At 32.0% G+C, this 20,617-nt stretch overlaps 1 protein-coding gene across 1 annotated transcript; it reads left to right on the forward strand.

The window, feature by feature from the left end:
- The first annotated feature begins 235 nt into the window (after window positions 1-235).
- LOC130894639 (uncharacterized) lies at window positions 236-18,513 on the forward strand. The gene is made up of 7 exons (XM_057801561.1): window positions 236-3,891; window positions 3,952-4,086; window positions 9,155-9,341; window positions 12,620-12,796; window positions 12,858-13,125; window positions 13,674-13,972; window positions 14,892-18,513. The coding sequence occupies exons 1-7, from the start codon at window positions 342-344 to the stop codon at window positions 15,094-15,096; spliced, it is 4,821 nt and encodes a 1,606-aa protein (XP_057657544.1). The 5' UTR covers window positions 236-341; the 3' UTR covers window positions 15,097-18,513.
- The last annotated feature ends 2,104 nt before the right edge of the window (window positions 18,514-20,617 follow it).

Here is a 20,617-nt window from a genome sequence, read left to right on the forward strand (position 1 = left end):
AATTATATTCCGGGTGATATTTTGTGTAGTAGTTATAGCCCCAGATCAACCACATCGTTGAAAAAGAGAGAAAGATTTGTGGTTGATTTTTAGGTAGGATGAGGGAAATTTTTTATAGGAGAAAGGTTTATTGGAGTTGGCCATTATATAGGTTTTGGTCCTTTGCAGGGCCACCTTACTGCAGTGACTGTCCGTTAAATATATTGAGGTACCTAGGCAGAGAATGAGCAGTCTGTGGTCTGTGTTCGAATGCATGTCAAATGTCAAACAAAATGTAACGTACAAAATAAAAATAAATATATTTTTTATGTATTTTGGTAAAAATAAAAAGTTTAAACAGAATGGCACCGTCAAAAAGAATCAAAACGTATAGAAGATCGAATACAAGTTTAGTTAATAATTCTGTTGATGCTTTTAATGTGCTATTTGCCAAAAACATGACAAAGCGGTTACTTATGAAAAAGAAAAAGTTTTCAGTAAAAGACCTGCCGCCAAGAAATAAATGTGAATCTTTACTGGGTAACGATTCGTTACAAATCTCCACAGATGATACTTTTGATAAGTTATTAAAGAAGTCCAAAGAAAAACCTAAAGAAGTACCAACTGTAAATATTTCTTGTGATATAGCAAATGCTGAAATAGTTGCAAATACCACTGTTAATAAATCTACTCGCACAACAAGAGCAAACAATTCGTCCTTATGTAGCTCTAGTTTATTAAATACTAATGAAAATATTGACTCTGTTGAACAAACCCACCTGAGGAGACTTTTACAACCATCCATTGAAAAAATAGAAGAAAGTTTAGAAATTGAAAGTGCTCGACTAAAACCTAACTTTTCTCTCAGTTACATCACAGTTCCTAAAGAAACAAATACCTCTGCGGAAACATCACACTTGGGGATTTCTGCTACTGACTTTATAAAAAATTTACAACAAGAGGTAGTAACTCACTGTAGTACTCCCATAGTTTCTTCAAAGAAGAAAAAAAATGTTAACAAAGCAGTCTCCCCTATAAAGATTACCACATTACTAAAGAAAACATTCCAAGATATTAACAAATGGGATAGCGAATTTCCATTAGAAAATCAGTCGGATAACTCAAAAAACATTTGTTTCAATAGTTTCCTCAATGGCCTAAAAAGTGATCCACAGCAATCTTCTATTTGTAAAAACAATATTGAAAACTCATACATACAAGACAAATTGAGCAATAAATCACCTAGAAGACAAAGCTTCATAACATTAAGAAGGCGAAAAGTTCTTAAATCATTCAAAAGAGAGAAAAAGTCCAATAATATCAAGAAAAATTTAACTGTGAGTCTAGAATCATTTTCTAATTTTGAAATAAAGAATCTTTCCAATCACCTATTATCGGATTTAAAAGACTCTTTTTGGTCTCATTTATCTTTAGTAAACTTAACATCAAAGAGAAATATGCTGAACCAAACAGATTGGTCCAATTGCAAATCAAATGAAAAAATTGATAAAGAAACAGATTTGTCTACATCTAGAGCTGTGTTTTATCCGAAAATAGATAAAGAATTAGTTGTTAAAGTTCCTAAACTGACTTTTGGGAATACTTGTGATGATTTTGGAAATGTCAATTCTTTTCAAGTTGATTTCAAAAAGGCTGCTAGAAAAACTATATCGGTGATGGAAAATGTGTCAAGACTTCAGACCAAAGAAGATATATTTGAACAATTTTACACAAGAAACATCAATCAAATGGATACCAATAAAATTATTTTTGAACAGTTTTTCAAAAGGAAGCACAAATCAATGCCAAATGAACAGTATTTTAATGCCCAAGAGAAAAGAGCGGACTTCACTACATACACAAAAGAAAAATATAACAATTTAAATAAGGTGAAAGAAAATACTAAGTGTATTGAATATTATGAAAATTTAAAAGTAAATATGAGAAAAAGTCACTCCACAGAGGATTTCGAAAATTTCTATAAAAACAATTTAGGTCTTATTGAAAATAAAGAACATTCTTCAGACACAGAAGAAAGCAATGCTGGACACAAAGAGTACACAACAGATGTATCAAAAGAAAAATTTGAAGACACATTTGAAAGGTTTTACAAAACCAAATTGAGCATATCTGATCCAACAACTTCTTGTGCAAAAGTTAAGGAGAAAGAGTGCATTAAAGACTTAAAATTAAATGTAACAAACATGTTGATATCACAACTGGAAGATACATTCGAAAAATTTTATAAAAATAATATTAATATGCAAAATGACAATTCTTATCCAAATCAGGATGAAATAATGAAAAAAACAAGGGACTTGATAGTAAATCTGCCGAAATTGTCACTATTAGAAGATGAAACATTTCATGAAATTAATAATATAAGGCAGAGTAACAGATTGGGCTTGAATCAGGAAGAAATAGTAAAAGAACCAAAAGATTTCAAAGATATTTCACAAGTTAATGCATTCGATACAAACAATGAAATTTGTTCTTCAAATCAAAAAACCATAGGTAACGATTTGAGAGAAGCGATAACAAATGTATCCTGCAGTGCAGAATATGTCTTCAAAACAAGGACTAAAAATTGTAAAAGTTACAAAAAATACTCTTCGGAAGATAATGGTAATACTAAATGCATTGAAGCAAAATCAAATTTGATAGTAAACATGCCAGAAAAACAGCTCATTGTGAATTTGGAAAGAAATGATTTTAAAGATCTTTTGAATGTTAAAGAATGTATCCCATTTGTTACTGAAGAAGATGCAACCAAAGATGTAATGGTTAAAACATCTGAAACTCAGCAATTCGAAGTGTTTTATAAAGATAATTATGGAGAATTCAATGTACCAAACCAGGTAGACAGTATTAATACAGAAACTAAGTCTCTGTCAATTAATTCATATACAATAAATTCAGACGATGAGTGTAATATTATAGAAAGTTCTATAATTGAAACCGATGTATTGAAAAAAAAACCAAAGGTCAGGTGCAAAACCAAATTGAAAACTTTAGAGAAGAAATTCAAAAATCATGATCAAAAGAATGAACACATTAATAATTCAGGAAGGGTCACAAGTACTGAAAAGATATTGCACATAACTGCTGAAAGTATGTTAGGTAATAATTCTCAAATACTGGGACAGGATACAAGTTTGGAAAATGACACTCTTCTAATAAAACAAGAAAAAAATATTGAACAATATGCTGGAGCGAAAAAATCAAAATTGGAGAAGAATAATAAGCTTTCGAATGGTGTTAAGAGAAGTGTGAATAGTAAAACAAATTCAAGGGATTTTCCAATTAAAATCAATGCTGATAATATTGGAGATTCAGAAAATTTTGTAAGGCCTAAATCCAAAAAAGTAAAGGATCTTAATCAGCGAGAGAAATATTCCATTTCAAGACCTATGACTAGAAGTTTGAAAAAATTTCAATCTCAAGATATTATAATGGTAGATTCTAGTTGTGATTCGATTAAGTTAAATGAAAGTAAAGGAGATAAAGTTATTAGTAATTCATGTTACAATAAATCTAATCCATTGGGTATAAACCAAAAAAGTAAAAAAATTGAAAAAAAGGTTTCAAACTCCAAGTACTTTGCGAGACTTTCAGAAAAAATTAAGGATAAGCCAGACATTTTACCAACACAAGGCAAATCTGTTGAAGAAACACAAAATTTATATACCCAATGTAGTCCTAAGGAAGTTTCTAACATTTCTAGTTCAGATAGTGATTGTGTTTTTGTAAAAGCGTATTCCAATAAATACAATTTGAACGATTCAGTCATTAGATCACCAAAAAGTATTATTTTCAAAGCAGGAAAACACTGGAGAAGGTCACTATCTGTGTTTAAGAGATCTAGTGTGTTTTTGGGACTTTCTAAGGAAGATTCCTCTGGTTTGGTTGCAGGTACTACTTTTTCGGTATAAATTTATTTTTGTAGGAAGTTTGTCGGTACATTTGTTTTAGGAAAAGCGCCAAGATTAACTAGTCAAAGAATCACAACTAGATTTTCTGTGAGATTTGTTCCCATAAAGCCAGTACAGGAATTACAAGGTGAACACCATAATACTACAATTTTGGAAGACTTTGCACTAAATTCCAGTAAGTACTAAAAGTATTTTTAACATAGCTAAGAGCAGAGCTAATTTTCAAGAACTTTATCGGATATATTCAGGAATTAAGTACTTTTTGATGTGCTGGATTTATAAATTTTGTGCTCTTATAGATTTTCTAGAAAAATAACATTTAGAATGCGCTGCCCATACGTAGCAAGTTGGCAGAGCATTTTTTCCAAAAAAATATTTTACTAGAATGATCCTTGCATAGGAATCACGTGCTTTTTACGAGCTATTCATTTGTTGAATTGAAAAAATTTTTACTTAGTTACGAGGGATGTTTTTTTTTTCAACCTCCGATCGCTCCGTGCAGATGCTACGCGGGCAGGAGAAAGCGCTGTAGGAGACTGTGAAGCTCTCGCACTACACACTCTGCCATTGTTGACATTCGGGCGTCAGTCGGCGTTGTGCTACAGCCACATAAATATGTCCGCCATTATTGATGCTCCCGCGAAGTGTGAATCGTTTTCTACAGGCTAAAGGCGGCAGAAATCCATCGGAGAATGAGTCGTGTGTATAGGGAAAACTTGACGAGTGGTGTTGTGAGTGAACGGTGTCGAAAGTTTAAAAATGACCGTAATGATGTGAACGATGAAGGGGGTCAAGGACGCAAATCTGTCGTTTCAGATGACCTGGTTGACAGAATGGTTAAAGAAAAGCGCAGATTCACCATTACTGCTTTGTCTACATTGGCGGCAACTTTCTTTGAAGAGGGTATTGAAAAGCTTGTCTACAGATATGACAAATGTCTCAATCTCTTCGGTGATTATGTCGAAAAATCTTTTGGTAATAAAATTGTTTTATATGAACTTGTCGTTGAATTATAGCCTGTCGGAGGTTGAAAAAGAAACGGCCTTCGTATTTTTTCTGAAAACATTAAAATTTACAAATTTCCGCCTACGCTAGTCAACTAGCTTAATAAAATATGGTGACAAAAAACAATTAACATATAAATTACGTGCTCTTTATGTACTAGTTAAATTCTTGACCCAGAATTTTTGGGCTGTTAAGTGAGGGACGCCATTATATCAGGAATGACTCGTATTAAAATGCGAAGTGAAAAAGAATTATGTGCTTTTCGCGTTTTCAATAATTTGAGTATGAGCGTTGGTTAAACGGATCTACAAAATTATACCTTTGGTTCACGTTTAGGTGCTTCCACCGTTCTCTTTAAAGACCTCTATACCCTCGCAAACAATCGGAAATAATCGTGGTGCCAGGAGCAATGCGTCGCGTATTAATTTCTTGCTAAAATCTTAGCGGATCTATTCGTAACAGTCTGCTGAACTCCAATCAACTGCGGTAGCCGATGAAACATTGAAATCTTCAATCAATTCGGCCAGATTTGGTGATCGGTTGTACAAAAAATACGCGATTATTCAGCACGCGTGTTGAATGTCAATATGCGTTCCATGGAACCATGTTAGTGCACTTAAGGAAAATGGACAGCGAACTTTGCGACGTCGTTGCTTTCGATGTACTTGATAATAACCATAGGTACAATGGAAAGATAAAGATTCGTGATTTATAGAAAGCAATAAACCACACTCGGTACATATTATTTCACCTCTTAGCACTTTTTGATCAATTAAAAAATCGATTAATTTTTCACGATCACCAGCAAGCTCCATAAAATTGATATTGTGTGATTATATTCGCTTCTATATTTCAACTGATGGAATATTTATCATAGTTCTAAATTTTTTAATGAGAAAATCATAGAAGCACACAATAAAAAACAGATGTAAACAAAGAAATCGATGTGTCGTGTAAATTCTTGCGCGATTATTTTATTATTGTCGGAAAAAGTGCTACTGCGATGAAATCTAATACACGTTATTATCTAAATTTTCAACCTCGAAAAAGTATGTGAAAGTATGTAATTAGGATAATTTTCTCCACAACATACTAAAATTTCAAAGGAATCGGGCGTATGCAACCTAAACTAAGTAATTATCCTGATTCTGGCATTATTATAAATGTACGAAATTGGGGATAATATTTTTTCATCTCTACATAGCATCGATAATATCATAGATCTGCAATCTCTTAAATTAAAATTTCAAAGAAAAATAACTGATTTTTTCAAATAAATTGTATTACTCGGAACTCTTTAACTCGAAATAGATTTATTTTCCCTCGAGTTTCGAGTTAGAGAAGTTTTCCCGAGAGATTGGAGTGCTATTCCAAACACCCTGTATAATAAAATAAAGCTGAGTTGATAATTGCTTATTTTATAAAAGTTCAACAGTTTCCAGGTCCGTAACTGGCTTATCTTTTTACAAATGAATAACGCTGAATGTGAATCAATTAATCATGATTTTTATCATGAAATGTTGTGAAATTTTGAGTGAATAAAATAAACTATGTTTTTATTTGGAAAGCAAGAGAGTTATTGTGTCTGACTAATTTATGTTATGAATCAGAAAGAGATAAAACAGTAGTCCTTGACGTAAAGTTGACTTTATATGCTGGCCAAAAATGTATCATAACATAACGAAATAACGGATCAATATCTTTTGTTCAACCTTGTTGATCAAATTATGTTTTTAGAAAACAACTTATTGTATTTGTTTATTTAGGTATTTGATAACTGTTCTCAATAATTGTGCGTTTCAAGTGTTAAATTCAAGCGTTTAATAACCAAATAATATATACTATTTCTGTAGTGGATACAAAGAGAAAGATTGCATCAGTACATGTGTACAATATGAAGAAGGTCAAAAATCAATACAACAATTTTACAAGAATAATGGTGTTTATTTCAAGTCGATAGGATTAGTATTAACAAACTTACAAAGTTTAGAAGTCTTGATTTATTTTATACCGCCATAGATCCGTTCCAAATAGCTATTACGTCATCAGCGCCGATTGTGTAGAAGAGCGGCCGGCCTCTTTGACAAAATGCTACTGTTAGAGTGACGACAAAGATTTGATTTGTTAATGAAAATAAATTAGGGGGTTTTCCGTGGTTCTCCAGACAACTCGCTCCAAATAGATTCTCCTGCAATTGCTAGTTATTTTGTCACAAATAACGATTTTGACTGTTAAAATAAAAAATAAGAAGATAACCTCTTGATTTTGAGATGCCAAGTGTTAAAGTTTAAACAAATGTATCACCTCTAATTTGGATCAAATTCAACTTCGATCAATATTCAGTTAGATCCCGTACGGACGCCACACGCCAATGCAAAAAAAAAGCATCACTTTAAAACTACTACATTCTTGTTACAGTAATACGTTGAGCTACCCTGTAAATGCTGTTCACAACAAAACCGATTACTTGTACTTGATATAACATACAAACATTTTGGTACAATACAATACAATGCACTCAAGTAGTTCGAGTGGTGCCTGTCGTGAGGAGGTGCCTGTAAATATTGATCTTAAACTTCTGTAGGTTTTAATGTTCGGGAGAGACGTGCCTTGGTAGCTGATCCCACAAGCTTGCACTTCTCCAAAGAAAGGAGTCCGATAAATTGACGTTCTGCGCGAACTCTGACTTTAGCTTCAGTTTATAAGTTGGTGACATAGACCAGGGAATACCTGGTAAATCTATATTGACGAAAGCTGTATTAATGGTCGCTGATGATGTTAGTAGGCTCAAGATATCTCAAAATTTTCTGTTTCTCCATGGCCTTGGCAATGTCTGGAACTAAAGCCGGACGGTAGTTGTTGGGAACCGTCTTTTTTTGTATGGGCTGATTCAGAGCAAGTTTCCAAACTGCAAACTTTAAATGAGAAAGAGTGTTTGCATAACGGAGTTTTTAGTTCAGCTGCGCATTTCTTCAATACGATTGGTGGTCTTCCATTAGGGCCAGTAGTTTTATTGTTGTTGAAGCCTTTGAGAACTTTCGTCAAATCTCTTAGTCAAAATTCCATTTCTGGCATCGAAGAACTAACTCGTAATAGTTTTTCCCGCGAATCAAGAGTTGAATTTGAAGCAAATATGCTACCCAACAAGTCTGCTTTCTCTTTTGCGTTCACTACGATTGACTCATCTTTTCTAGTCAAAGTATATTACAGATGTTGACAAAAAACTTGATCATGCTTATACAACACGTTGAATGTTTTTGTTGTTATTATCAAGATATATGATAGTGTAGGAACGACCTACTGTGTCTTATTGGATAATCAGTAAAAACAAATTAATTTGCTTTCTTTATGGTATCTTTCTAGGAACTTCTTTTATAGATATATACTTATTGATATTAACGGGAATTTGTACTTACTTATATTCAAAAGGATATTATACTAAAAGCAGTTAATTTGTGTAGTTTATTTAAAAAAAAGATACAAAGGAAATAAGCAATAATGATTTAACACAAACAAACAAATAATACAAAAAATGTCACACGAATCTAAAACCATTATGCCGAGCAAAAAAATGAACTACAAAGTTATAGAAGTTCTGTATACATTTCGTTTGAATTAAAATCATCATAATTAGTTATATTTTATCTCTTGAGATAAGATTATTTCTTATCTACACCATAAATAAGTGACGTAGCCAAAATAATTGTCCAAAAAGTAAATTTTCAACTCATCACATTTTTTTTGTGAAATATTGTACATTTAGTCCTGTACTGTAGATGATAAACTATTCGACTTTTACCGACCGTTAGAACCGTAAGCACTCGTCAAATATAATCATGGTTCATACCGGAATAGGTAGACCAGTAAAATAAAGATTACGATTTGAATGCATTATGTTCTAATAATTGGTGTGGCTGGTATACGGACAAGGTCGCGTGAGAAAATCGTCCAATGAAATTACGCAGTAATACAAATAGCGACAGCGCAGAGCCACCATTTTAAACGTTCTTTCACTCATTCGTAAGCCGAAAGCAAAGGTTATAAACTGCGTAGAATATCTGATTCACGTGCTTGCTGATAATATTTATTAACGATATAAATTGAAAACGTTCATTCTATTGCAACTCAGTGAAAGGGAGTGCGTGTTTTGATAAAAAAAAACGTTCGTTGCATGTATCATTGCGAAGATAACTCCGAATTGAATTGCATGTGCATTACTACGTATGCATCTTTACCAGGTTATGTACCAGATCAAATCCTCGAAGCCAGTTTGGAAGATACTTTTAGATGTCTTTCGTTAAATTCGAATCAAAAAAGAGTTTCTGTTAAAAGTCAATTAAGTGTACCTGTAACAGCAAAGGAAATCGTTTTACGAACATGCAGCCAGACGGAACCAATACCATTTTCACAATGTTTTCCAGAGAGGTAAGAGAATTTTTTTCATATTTCTATTACTCATGTAAGATTTAACCTAATTATACAGATGCTAAAGATGCTTTTTTATAAATAAGTATATGTGTAGTGTAATTTTTTGGTGGGTTAAGCTCCATTTAGGTCATGTTTGTCAGTGTTCAGTATTAAAAGTGCGAGTTAATTTTACAGGATAAAGTAAACAAAACCGATTTCAACAATATTATAGTAATAAAATTAATAAAGAGTAAGAGTTTTTTCCTCTTTTATTTTTTCAAGCGTTTTATTCACAAATAATTAGCTTGAGCTGTAGTCTCTGAACAAATATATTTTGTTATAATTATAAAATTGAACTGTAACAATTAAGTGACACTTTTGACCCCATATTTGACTTCCTTTAAACTAAATGTCCATTGGAATGTTTACTTTAAACAATGACCCTGAAAGGTTAACCATTTTAGATATGATTAATAATTTTGTTGCTAAAGTAATGTATAAAAGGTCAAATTGAATTTTACATGTTAGATTTAGATAATTATTGAATAATTAACTATTAAATATGGGATAATAGTACTAGAGAACTGTACATCTTTACACTGAGAGAATTGTTTAGAGTATTGTCACTTATATAGTCTATTTTAAAAAGAAATTCTACTTTTAAGCATACACCACTTCTATTTCACAGAAAACATGTGCCTTTAGTTAACATAATTTTTTCTGGCCTTATTTAATGTATAAATAAGTTTTACTACAAATATCATAATACAGAATAATTTATCATCTCACTAAAGTTAGAGCAATATGAGCAGCCAAAAAAAAAACAGAACAGAAAATAAGCAGAAAATTAAATGCCATATTACAAAATTTTCCGCTGTGCAAGTTTTTGAGAAATTGGCTGTTCTGCTAACTTAAGAAATTAGTTGTGTGATACTTATTATCATTTAATTAGCAATTAATTTTCCGATTATAGTTTTTTTTTGGGCTACTCGTATTGCTCTGCTAACTTTAATGATATAAACTAGTTACAAGTGTTTAGTTTTATTTATTTCAAGGATTTCTTTGTTTTTTACTCCCATTTGTTCTATTTTGAAAATGATAGGATGTAAAATTTGATTATTGAGTAATGATATAAAAATTAATTGGAATCAGTTGGCTTTAAACCAAACAGGTTCTAATGTGGATAAACTTCCGTTGTTTCATATAAATACCAGATATAGTTGAACTCAATCCAAAAATTCAGTGTATAGAAACATTTTATAAATAAATCTTTTTATTTTTTAAATAAGTTGATTCACAAATATATATATATATATATATATATATATATATATATATATATATATATATATATATATATATAATTTAAAATATAATTGGCATTAGCAAGAAATTGATTATTTTATCATGTGAAAAGCAGACTTTAAAAACAAAATATTGTTTTGATTGTTTTAAAATTTTAATTTTTTGGAGATTACTGATATTTGTAAATAAATAATTGATATAAGTACTGTTTGGGTTTGGTTTTACTGGACAAATATTTTGATTCATTGATGTTGATAATTTTTACATTTTTCTTTTATTAAAAATTATGAAAACTATTATGATTTATCTGAATACCTTGGTCATATTTTTATTTTAGATAAAGAGATTAGAAGATAAATAATAACAAAAAAATGTCCCAGTGTCTACACTTTATTATTAGAAATCTCAAAAAATGATCTCTTTCTAAATAATTGTTACTGTTTGTACTGTTTAAATTTAAAAAAAATATATGTAGCATATTCTTATGCAGAAGAATTTTTAGGATCAGTTCACTTTTGGAAAATTCTGATTGCTACATTGAATGTAATGGTAAAGAACCCATGTTAAGTTATCCATGGATCTCTATCTCGAATATTTTTTACAAAATAAACTGAACTATTGCCAAAAAATGTCAATAGAGAAGACATATAATGATATAATAGACGTAAACTTTATGAATTTATATTTACGTTATAAAAAATACTTACATCACAATTTTTTGTTAAAAGTTCCATATTAAGTATCTTTCGCAATATTTTAAGGAAATTAGGAAAAATTTTGGGGCTTTGATACCAAAACGAATGGTGCGCGTCAGCGTTCAAAATGTAAATGTTATGAATTATTTTCGACGTTAAAAAAATAGTTACATCTCAATTTCTGGTTAATTGTTTTAGGTGAACTTTGTAATAGAGAATTTTTCTTTATTTTTGGGTCCTTCGATTCAGAATCAAGAAATATGTATAAAAACACATGTTAAAACATTTTTTATCCCCTTGATCTTGAATTTTTGGTAGTGAAGTCTGAATTCTCGAGAGTTTCTATACTGCTTATATTATGTTTTATTTTCCTCAGGAAAATTTCAAATGTTTCTTCATCCATTCTCAACTAATTTTTCTATGTTTTCTCGTCTAATTCTCTAGCTAAACTGTCCATCAGACTCCAAAAGCAAGGCAGAGGCAGATATAATTATTGCCAGTGTTTGAGGTTAGGAAATTGTTTACTTCCACTTTTGGAATTTTGATTAGTGGCAACCATGTTGTAATGGTAAGAGACTTGCATATCAAACGACGTGCAATATTCCTCTATGTAATATTTTCATCTTGCAAGGAATTGCATGCAAGCATAAATTTATTTATAAATAACTTATAGTTGAGGGTGAATCTTCTCTAAGAGTCATTATCACATTTTATGAGATGTTATGAAACGCCCGTATAGCATTATATAACCAACTTTCGTTTAATTACGACTACACTTTTACTTTCTCCTCGATAAAAAGGAAAATTTTGTTTAGGTGTTTAAAATAAAATTATATTAATATTATAAAAGTCTTCTTTGGTATTTTTCTGTTCGGGATATACTCAAAAAGTTCTGAATGGATTACTTACCGCTTTTACCAATAGATAAAATAATTCATTAGGTGTCTATTGTAACAAATAAGCAAAAATAAATTCAAGCGTATGGATCATTCCAAATTTTCACAAGTAATCTGGAAGTCATTAAGAAATATTTTAGTTCTTAATGTTTATAATATCTATATAATTATTTGCGACATTAAAATATTTCATATAAAGAAATATTCTGATATTTTTAGTTTTGATCTTGGTTTTTGTGTGTTCGAAAGACATAATAGATATTACATGACATTTAAATATAATCTACATTCCACGCATTAAGACAAAAATGTAGGGATAGTATGCTGTTTTACCCATGTAAAGCCATAAAAAAATTAATATCTTTTTTATTGCTTTGTATAAAACTTCTTTTTTTTTCAGTGTTCTTCGGAACTGTCAGAAAATAGGCGAGGGGGTTTATGGGGAGGTGTTCCTCTTCAAGAATCCCAATGGAGGCACGTCAGTATTAAAAATAATACCAGTAGAAGGCGACCAAATAGTTAATGGAGAAAGGCAGAAGAAATTTGAAGAAGTTTTATCAGAAATCATAATAACAATGTATGGAAAAAATTATTTAAATTGTTTTATAATAATGAAAATGAATTTTTATATATTTTAGGCAACTGAGTAACCTCAGAAACAACAAACGAAATGGTATAGCTGCATTTACAGAAGTGCAGAAAATTCAATGCGTTCAAGGAAGATATCCAGAAAAACTAATAGACCTTTGGGACTTGTTCGATGAAACTCGTGGATCTGAGAATGATTGTCCAGATATTTTTGGAGACGATCAACTTTATATTGTTTTTCAGATGGGTTACGGTGGAAAAGATTTGGAATCTTTCGTATTTAATAGTGCTATGCAAGCGTACTCTATGTTTAAGCAGGTAAATTCCATATTTTTTTATAGCTAAAACAGCAATCAGAAATACATTTTCTATGAGTTATTCTGTTGGGAATGTCCTTATGAGACTCCTCCAGTGAGAAGGTCTCATGTACTTTATTTGAGCTCAATTGGACAGCTTCTTTTTTGTACTGTTTTGTATTGTTGGTATACGGAGGTTAGGATTAATTTGTTTGTGACATACCATGGTGCATTGACTAGTGATTTTAGATTGTTCTTGTTGTAAGAGAGCAATACTAGGTTAGCTGGCAGATCCCCATAATTCTATTCCGTAGGTCCAGATAGATATGATGACTGCCTTATATAAGATTTTATTTTGTATTGAGATTGGTGATTTTCTCCCAAGTAGCCAATATTTGGAACTTTAGGTTCATTTGCTTTCCTTTCTTGGCTAAGTATTTCCTCCAATTGAGATTAGAGTCTAAGTGTAATCCCAGGTATTTGACACAAGAAGTTACTGGTATCACTGTTGTAGCTAAAATATTGTACCATATTTTTATACTTTTAATTATATAAAAAAAAATATTTCAGGTTGCAATAGGACTTGCTATAGCCGAGAAAGAACTAAATTTCGAACATCGTGATCTTCACTGGGGAAACGTTCTAATTTCAACAGTAGAAGCTAATAAAATCGCTTCGTTCAATTTGGATAATAAAACTTACCATATACCCACTATGGGTGTTGAAATAGCAATCATCGACTATACGCTATCTAGAATAGAACATGACGGCGTCGTTATTTTTAACGATTTAGGTTTGGATCCGGATTTGTTCACAGCAGAGGGAGATTATCAGTTTGAAATATATAGATTGATGCAACAGAAAAACAGGTAAGCGAAAATTCTAGTATAAGATTACGAGGGTTCCTATAAGTTTTGAGAGAGAGAAAGAGAGAGAGAGAGAGAAAAGTTTTACAATTTGTAGACAAAATATTATAAAAAACTAAGAAACAAACAACTATATAAAGGCACAAATGTGAATCTGTCATATTTCATATTGCCATCATAAAGTTGGCATTTTTAATGGTTAACGTAATATCTTTTGAGTTTACAAATACTTGAAACAATAATCTTGGTCACAAAATGATATTAAATTGCTTGCGATATTTTCAATGACTTCTGTTGTGGATTAAACCAATAGCAGTGTGTAGATCAACTTTTAAAGTTTAAATTTTAAATATTTGTTTTTATTTTTCTATCTCAAAATATTCAAATACGTAGACGTAGAATATTTTAAAAAACTTGTGAAATTGTCGATCATACCGTCCAGCATATGAAACAACGCGTTGAGCAAAAATTAAGCGTATTTGAAGGAAATACCCTTTAAGTATAATTTAAATTGTGTTTCTTGTTAACTACATGTAGTTGTTTCAAAATTTCACTTCCAATATTTCCTAAAGCCTTTGTTGCCCACCTTAGCACACTTTTTCCGTCGTTTTTGGGTGTTTAGCAATCACATTTCCGAAATTCTGTACCCATTTTTAATAAAAACATGATATATGTGAGAATAACTTTATCAACAAATTTTTCTGAAATGAGCTAATGTTTATCGATATTAAAAAGCTTGTATCAATTCAGCACACACCAGACAATGAATAATTTACATTTTCTACTTTATTTTAATATCGCGTGCTTTTTTAAAAAGTCTAAACATTGCTTAACTACACTCAACCATATGTGGAACCGTCTTTCCAAGTTGTTATAATCAGTTAAAGTGTTTTTATGAACATACGGCTAATTTATGTTTCAGGAACAATTGGAAAGAATTTGAACCATTTACAAATATTTTATGGCTCGATTACATCTTGGAGAAAGCATTGGTGGCATTGAGATACAGGAACACAAAGACAAAACGACACAAAGATTATATGAGGAAGTTGAAGAATTTGAAAGAAGACGTCTTGTCTTATCAGAATGTCAACGATTTTGTGGTTGCCAATTTGTTAGATATTTAAAAAGTTTATAGATTAATAAGAGATATTTTTTATTAGGAATGTAGTTGTGCCTATTCATCTTGTTTATACTGTAAAATATCTGATTCCGTAGAAGTATAATCAGTATTTTATTTTAATGTAGTTTTTTAGTTTAAAGAGTTTTTTTGGAACTTCTTTGTTAAAAATCGAGCAAAAAATAATTTCAGATGTTAGTTCAAAGACATAAAGTTTTAGTTACCAGCTATATAGGATATATATTAACCAGACGCATGTGTGGTGAACTTTTGCAACTTCATGTATGTGCTGGGGTTAGAATCACTCCTCAAGTGAAAAAAATCATTCTCGTTGTACTTTATTTTTCAATAAGACACACACTTACCAGGTTAATACTGACTACACAATTTACTTCGATTACACCAACGCTCAGTTATTACATTGTCTGACGCGCGTTTCAATAATTAGACACTTTGCACTTTATTGATAATAATTTGGGCGTCAATTGGTGTAGTGTGTTCAGAACTTTTCAGGTATTTGAACTCAAAGCTACTTAAGATTCTGATAATTTCAAATTTTTATAATGTTCAACTTATGGTTTGTAGCTATGTTTTGTCATAATTTAATTGAAGCGCGAATAAGAAAATTTTCCTGATCGCAATAAAAAAACTAATTACATTTCCTACATTATTATGGTAAACGTTATCAGTTTTCGCGATTTATTGTAGAAACATTCTTTCAGGATGTTTCATTGACATAATATTGAAGAATAAAACACAAGGGATGTTCGTTAAGTTACTTCCATCTTTAAATAAAACAGAATCAGTACAGAACAGAAATTATTACACAAAAACTATCATCCTTATACAATTTTTCGACATAGCTCTTTACTAAACATTTTTCAAAGCGCAATATAAGTTTTTGTATACGTTTCTTTTAGAATGTAAGTAATCGGGTAACATGTTCTAGCTCATGGTTAAAAACGTGAGTGAGTGTAAAGGTTTGGCAATCTCGGTAACGTATAACAGCGGGGAACCGCACACAAGGTGACTTGAATGACACTAGTTTGCACCATGATTCCGAGTTCACATTTTGACTTAGGTATGGATGTATCCAATATTCTCTGCAAATTGTTGCAAGACCAACTGATTTTGTTTTAAAACAGCTGCAACGAGGGCGATCGGCTTTACACTTCGCAAATTTGTTGAATTTCATCTGGTTCAGCATTTAGTAAACGTATCACCAATATGGAATGTCAAAAGCGCAGTTTCTAATCAATTCTACCATTTTTAATAAGCGCATGTGCATATATGCATCCAACAACAGTGGTTATTATTCATTGTATCGAGGAGAATAATGTTAATGGAAATTATTTTACAAATATACCTCATATTTATTGATGCAGTCGACTCTTGTTAATTCGAAACTCGAGGGACTCTTGAAATGTATTACGATTTATCGAGTGTTTGAAATATCAAATGGTTCGAAATTTGTGAAATAAAATAAATAAAACTTGGAATTATTAAGTGTTGATCAATTATTAACTGCTATTCTATAACAATGTCTGAAGTTTAGAGGTACATACGTGTATTCATAATGTGAATTAATTAATCTTTCGATATAACTCTGCTTTATAAGGCATCGAATGAGAATCTTGCTTCCTTAACTCACACCTTTGCCAAAGGTTCTCTTATATCGTCCTCATCTTCATCGTTACTTTTTCCATTCGTATCTGTCGCAGATAAAATTTCGCCATCAGTTAGTGAACCTGAGACAACACCTTCATCCATTAGAACAAAGTCAGAAAAACTCACCGCTGATATCATCTAAGGGTTCTATTGCTGGTTCTTCATCATCTATAAGTATTGGAAGATATTCTTTTAATAAACAGGATTTTTTAAGCAGTTGAGAATCGTTAGGGGTGTTACAGCTCTCCATGCCTTGTCAATCAATAAAATACGGCCAGAACCGTGATATTTGCAGTTAGTTACTTGTCGAGAGATTCTAAAACGAGCTTAATAATTTCTTTACGATAGAACGTCTTAAAATGATGGATGATCCCTTTGTCTAATGGTTGTAATTTGGAAGTTTTAATTGACGGAAAGAAGTAGACACGTTAGACAATGTAGGAGGACTGTTGTGGAAAGTGTAATTGTATAAAAATAGTAAAATTTTCCGTTTTTATTGTTTTATGTCCCCATTAACTATTAAAAAGTTCTGTCGTTATCTAAGCTTTTTTGTTAGCACGATAATCAGTAGGAAACGATCTCACTCCTTTGAGACGTCGTGGTTTCATTGCTTTTCCTATCACTAAGGGCTCAAGTTTTTCCGATCCGTCCATATTTATTTCAAGTAAAACTATCAACCTCTCTTTACTATGTTTTCCCCATGACATTTTTCATCAGTATTAAAAATGTCTCTGGCATCATAGTTTTCAATCAAGGTGCCAATCTAAGCAAACTGCATCATCAATACTTCCACTTTCCCCACAAACTCTTATAAACACAACTCTATTTCTCTTTTTGAAATTTGTAAGCCATCTTTCACTTGTCGTAAAGTTTTTGTTGCTTAGAGTAGACGCATTTTCCTTCAACAACTTTCCGCTAATACCCACTTTTTGTCCTCAACACTGTCTTATCCAAATGATCAGGCTTTCTTCCAGACGAGAAATTTCACCTTTAGTGGTTCTTTTGAGAGAGTACTAAGTACTTTTTCGATTAACTTCTTATTTTCAGCAATTGTTAAGCATTTATACTCTCTAAGGCTCATAACATAAGAAACTTTTTATCTGTATACCAACGAAAGAGTTAACAGTAACTGAATGATAACTAAATAAACCCATTCGTGAGAAGTGTGTGTCAAATACTCAAACTAATCATAACAAAAACGAAGGCTCATGTACGTTGATACAAGTTTGAACTTGTTGCAAAATGTACTTTGATCTTTCCGCCTCTTTCTCTCTGCAACTTTGAATTGTCGAGTGTTGGACTCCTATTAGTTCGAATTAACGCATCGTTTTGTTATATATCAATAATTTTTTTCATTCGAATTGCCAAGTGCATAAAAATATATTGATTTAGTTTGAAATATGAAGAGATTTTGTAGGGAATTCGTGAGAACTTTGAATTGTAGAGAGGTTCGAATTATCGCAGGTTTTAATCAACGAGAGTTTTTCTATTTTTCAAATATTTTTTTATCATTCAAATTTCATCTTTTTTGTATAAACACCGATTCAATGTATTTTTTTGAGGCCTTAGATGCTAAAAATAAACGCACAGTAATTGATCTTTATTTTCTAATATATTTTCAGGTGTCTCTAACTGTATCCAATAAGTCTAAGGTCACTGCCGAATTATATTTTTAACGCTATTCTGTAGATATGTAAATTATATAAAACAGATTACAAATTTTTTTATACTATGAATAAAACGCTCAATAATTTAATATTTTTTTATTTGTTTCCTGGTAATATCATGGCTTTAGTACAACAACTAGGTATCTAGAAAAATCATTTTCTGGGAAATTCTGGTGAGAAAAAAATCGATATTTTTGACGATTGTTAATTTTTGCCTGCTTTTGAATAACGGGTAGTTATTTTGCGGTGTGAATAAAAACGAGTAGGACAAGTAAATACTTGAAAATATTAAAATGACAAGTAAACGCCAAAATTGAAGTGAATAAAACAAGTATTTACTCTTACTCGCGAGTAAATACTTGAGAGGCCAGTAAAACCCCGAAAAATGCCAATTTTGGTGTGAATAAACGCAAGTAGATACTCGTCCATTCGCAAGTCAACCCGACCCCAGACTTGCGGTCGTATTTATACACGAAAGATGGCTGCATTTATGAACCTGCGTTGTGTGAAACGTTATAGAGACCGGCGTGATATAAGTCCCGATCTATCTAAGGGACTATTACGGTTTGAGAGCGAAAACGTAGATTTTCTCACTTCGCACTTTCTTGATGAAAACACTGATGCAAGGGGTGGAGGATTAACTGCACGGAAAAAGATGGAAATTTGTCTGAGATACGTTAGTGATCCAGGATTCCAAAGTGGTGTTGCCAACGACATGGGGGTTGAAAGAAGTACCGTCAGCAGAACATTTTCAAGTGTATTGGATAAAATAGTGTCGAAGTCTGAAGATTGGATTAAATTTCCACGCACTATTGAAGATATGGATCAGGCCAAGGCAGATTGGGCTTCAAAATTTCGCATTCCGACTGTCATTGGTGCTATAGATTGCACTCACGTGCATATTATCAAACCTTCGGAATTCGGCGACGAGTATGTGAACAGAAAAGGAAAAACGTTGGTTGAGAAATGCAGCTTGCCGCGTGCCATGCAGATCGCGAAAACTCTTACCTTCAACAATTTTTTTCAGAAATACGGTGCAATTTGGGGAAATTGTTGTAAGGACCTTTTTTTTGTAAAATTTTGTGCCCTTTCTAAATCTACAGTTTTTTTTTGATAAGACAATGATTTTCTGAGACATTCTAAAATTACCTCAAAAAACAAGTTTGACGCGTATTTTGGGGGGTTGCACCCACTAAGGGGGTGATAAGATTCTTCATAAGTGATGTGCACGTTATGACCTACAATTTAAAAAAAATATTTAAATTGAAGTTCCTAGCCCTTTTTACAGGCCTACAAACAAAATTCACGTTGTTGACGCCACGAAGAGAACGCCGCGAAAATGGTGACGCGCTTTTGCTTTTAAAAAAACAAAAATCAGAAAAGATACGTAGACGTACGGCACGGAAGTCCGCGAGGACACCAACAAGACGAAACAAATGCTGAGGGTGGCCGAGATGAAAACATTGAGAACAATAGTGGGCAAAACAAGAAGAGACAGAATGAGAAATACAGATGTCAAAGAGCAATGCGGGATACAAGACGTTGTGAGATGGGGAAGACAACGTAAAAGGCAGTGGTACAACCATATAAGACGGATGGACGAGAACGGACTTCCGAGAATAGTCCTAGAAAACAACCCGCCCGGCTCAAGGCATCCCGGGAGACCACCTAAAAGGTGGATAGTTGGCAATCCACCTCTCAGGAAAAGATGCAGAGACAGCTTCAGAATTAACAGATCGACGGATCTCCAAGAAGTAGAAGAAGAAAAGATACCGTGTGGGAATGTAAAATTTGTGCAGACAAACCTGGATTATGTGCTGGCCCTTATTTTGGTCTTCTTCACCAAACAATACAGTAACTTTTTTTCATCTGTTTCTTTTAATAGTTTTCGAAATTTTTTGAGTAATAAACTTGTATTTTTGTGTCTTTTCTGTTTTTATTCCCTTATATTTTCATCTTTCAATTTTGCAGAAGAACTGGTACGTGACGCCATATGGCATCATACGCAAATTTCTTTAAAACTCGCGTACTGTGCGTTTGACGCCATTAGGAGTTTTAATATAACTTTTTTTGAAACTGTTTAATTTTTTGCTGTTTTTGCTAAATGTACATTATCCGTAAAGTTTTCAAAAAAAAACCACATCAGCACTGGAGCACGGTTCATAATATATGATACGCAGTGAAAGTGTTAAC

The sequence above is a fragment of the Diorhabda carinulata genome, chromosome 5 (genome assembly GCF_026250575.1).
Source record: "Diorhabda carinulata isolate Delta chromosome 5, icDioCari1.1, whole genome shotgun sequence".
Classification (NCBI taxonomy): Eukaryota; Metazoa; Arthropoda; class Insecta; order Coleoptera; family Chrysomelidae; genus Diorhabda; species Diorhabda carinulata.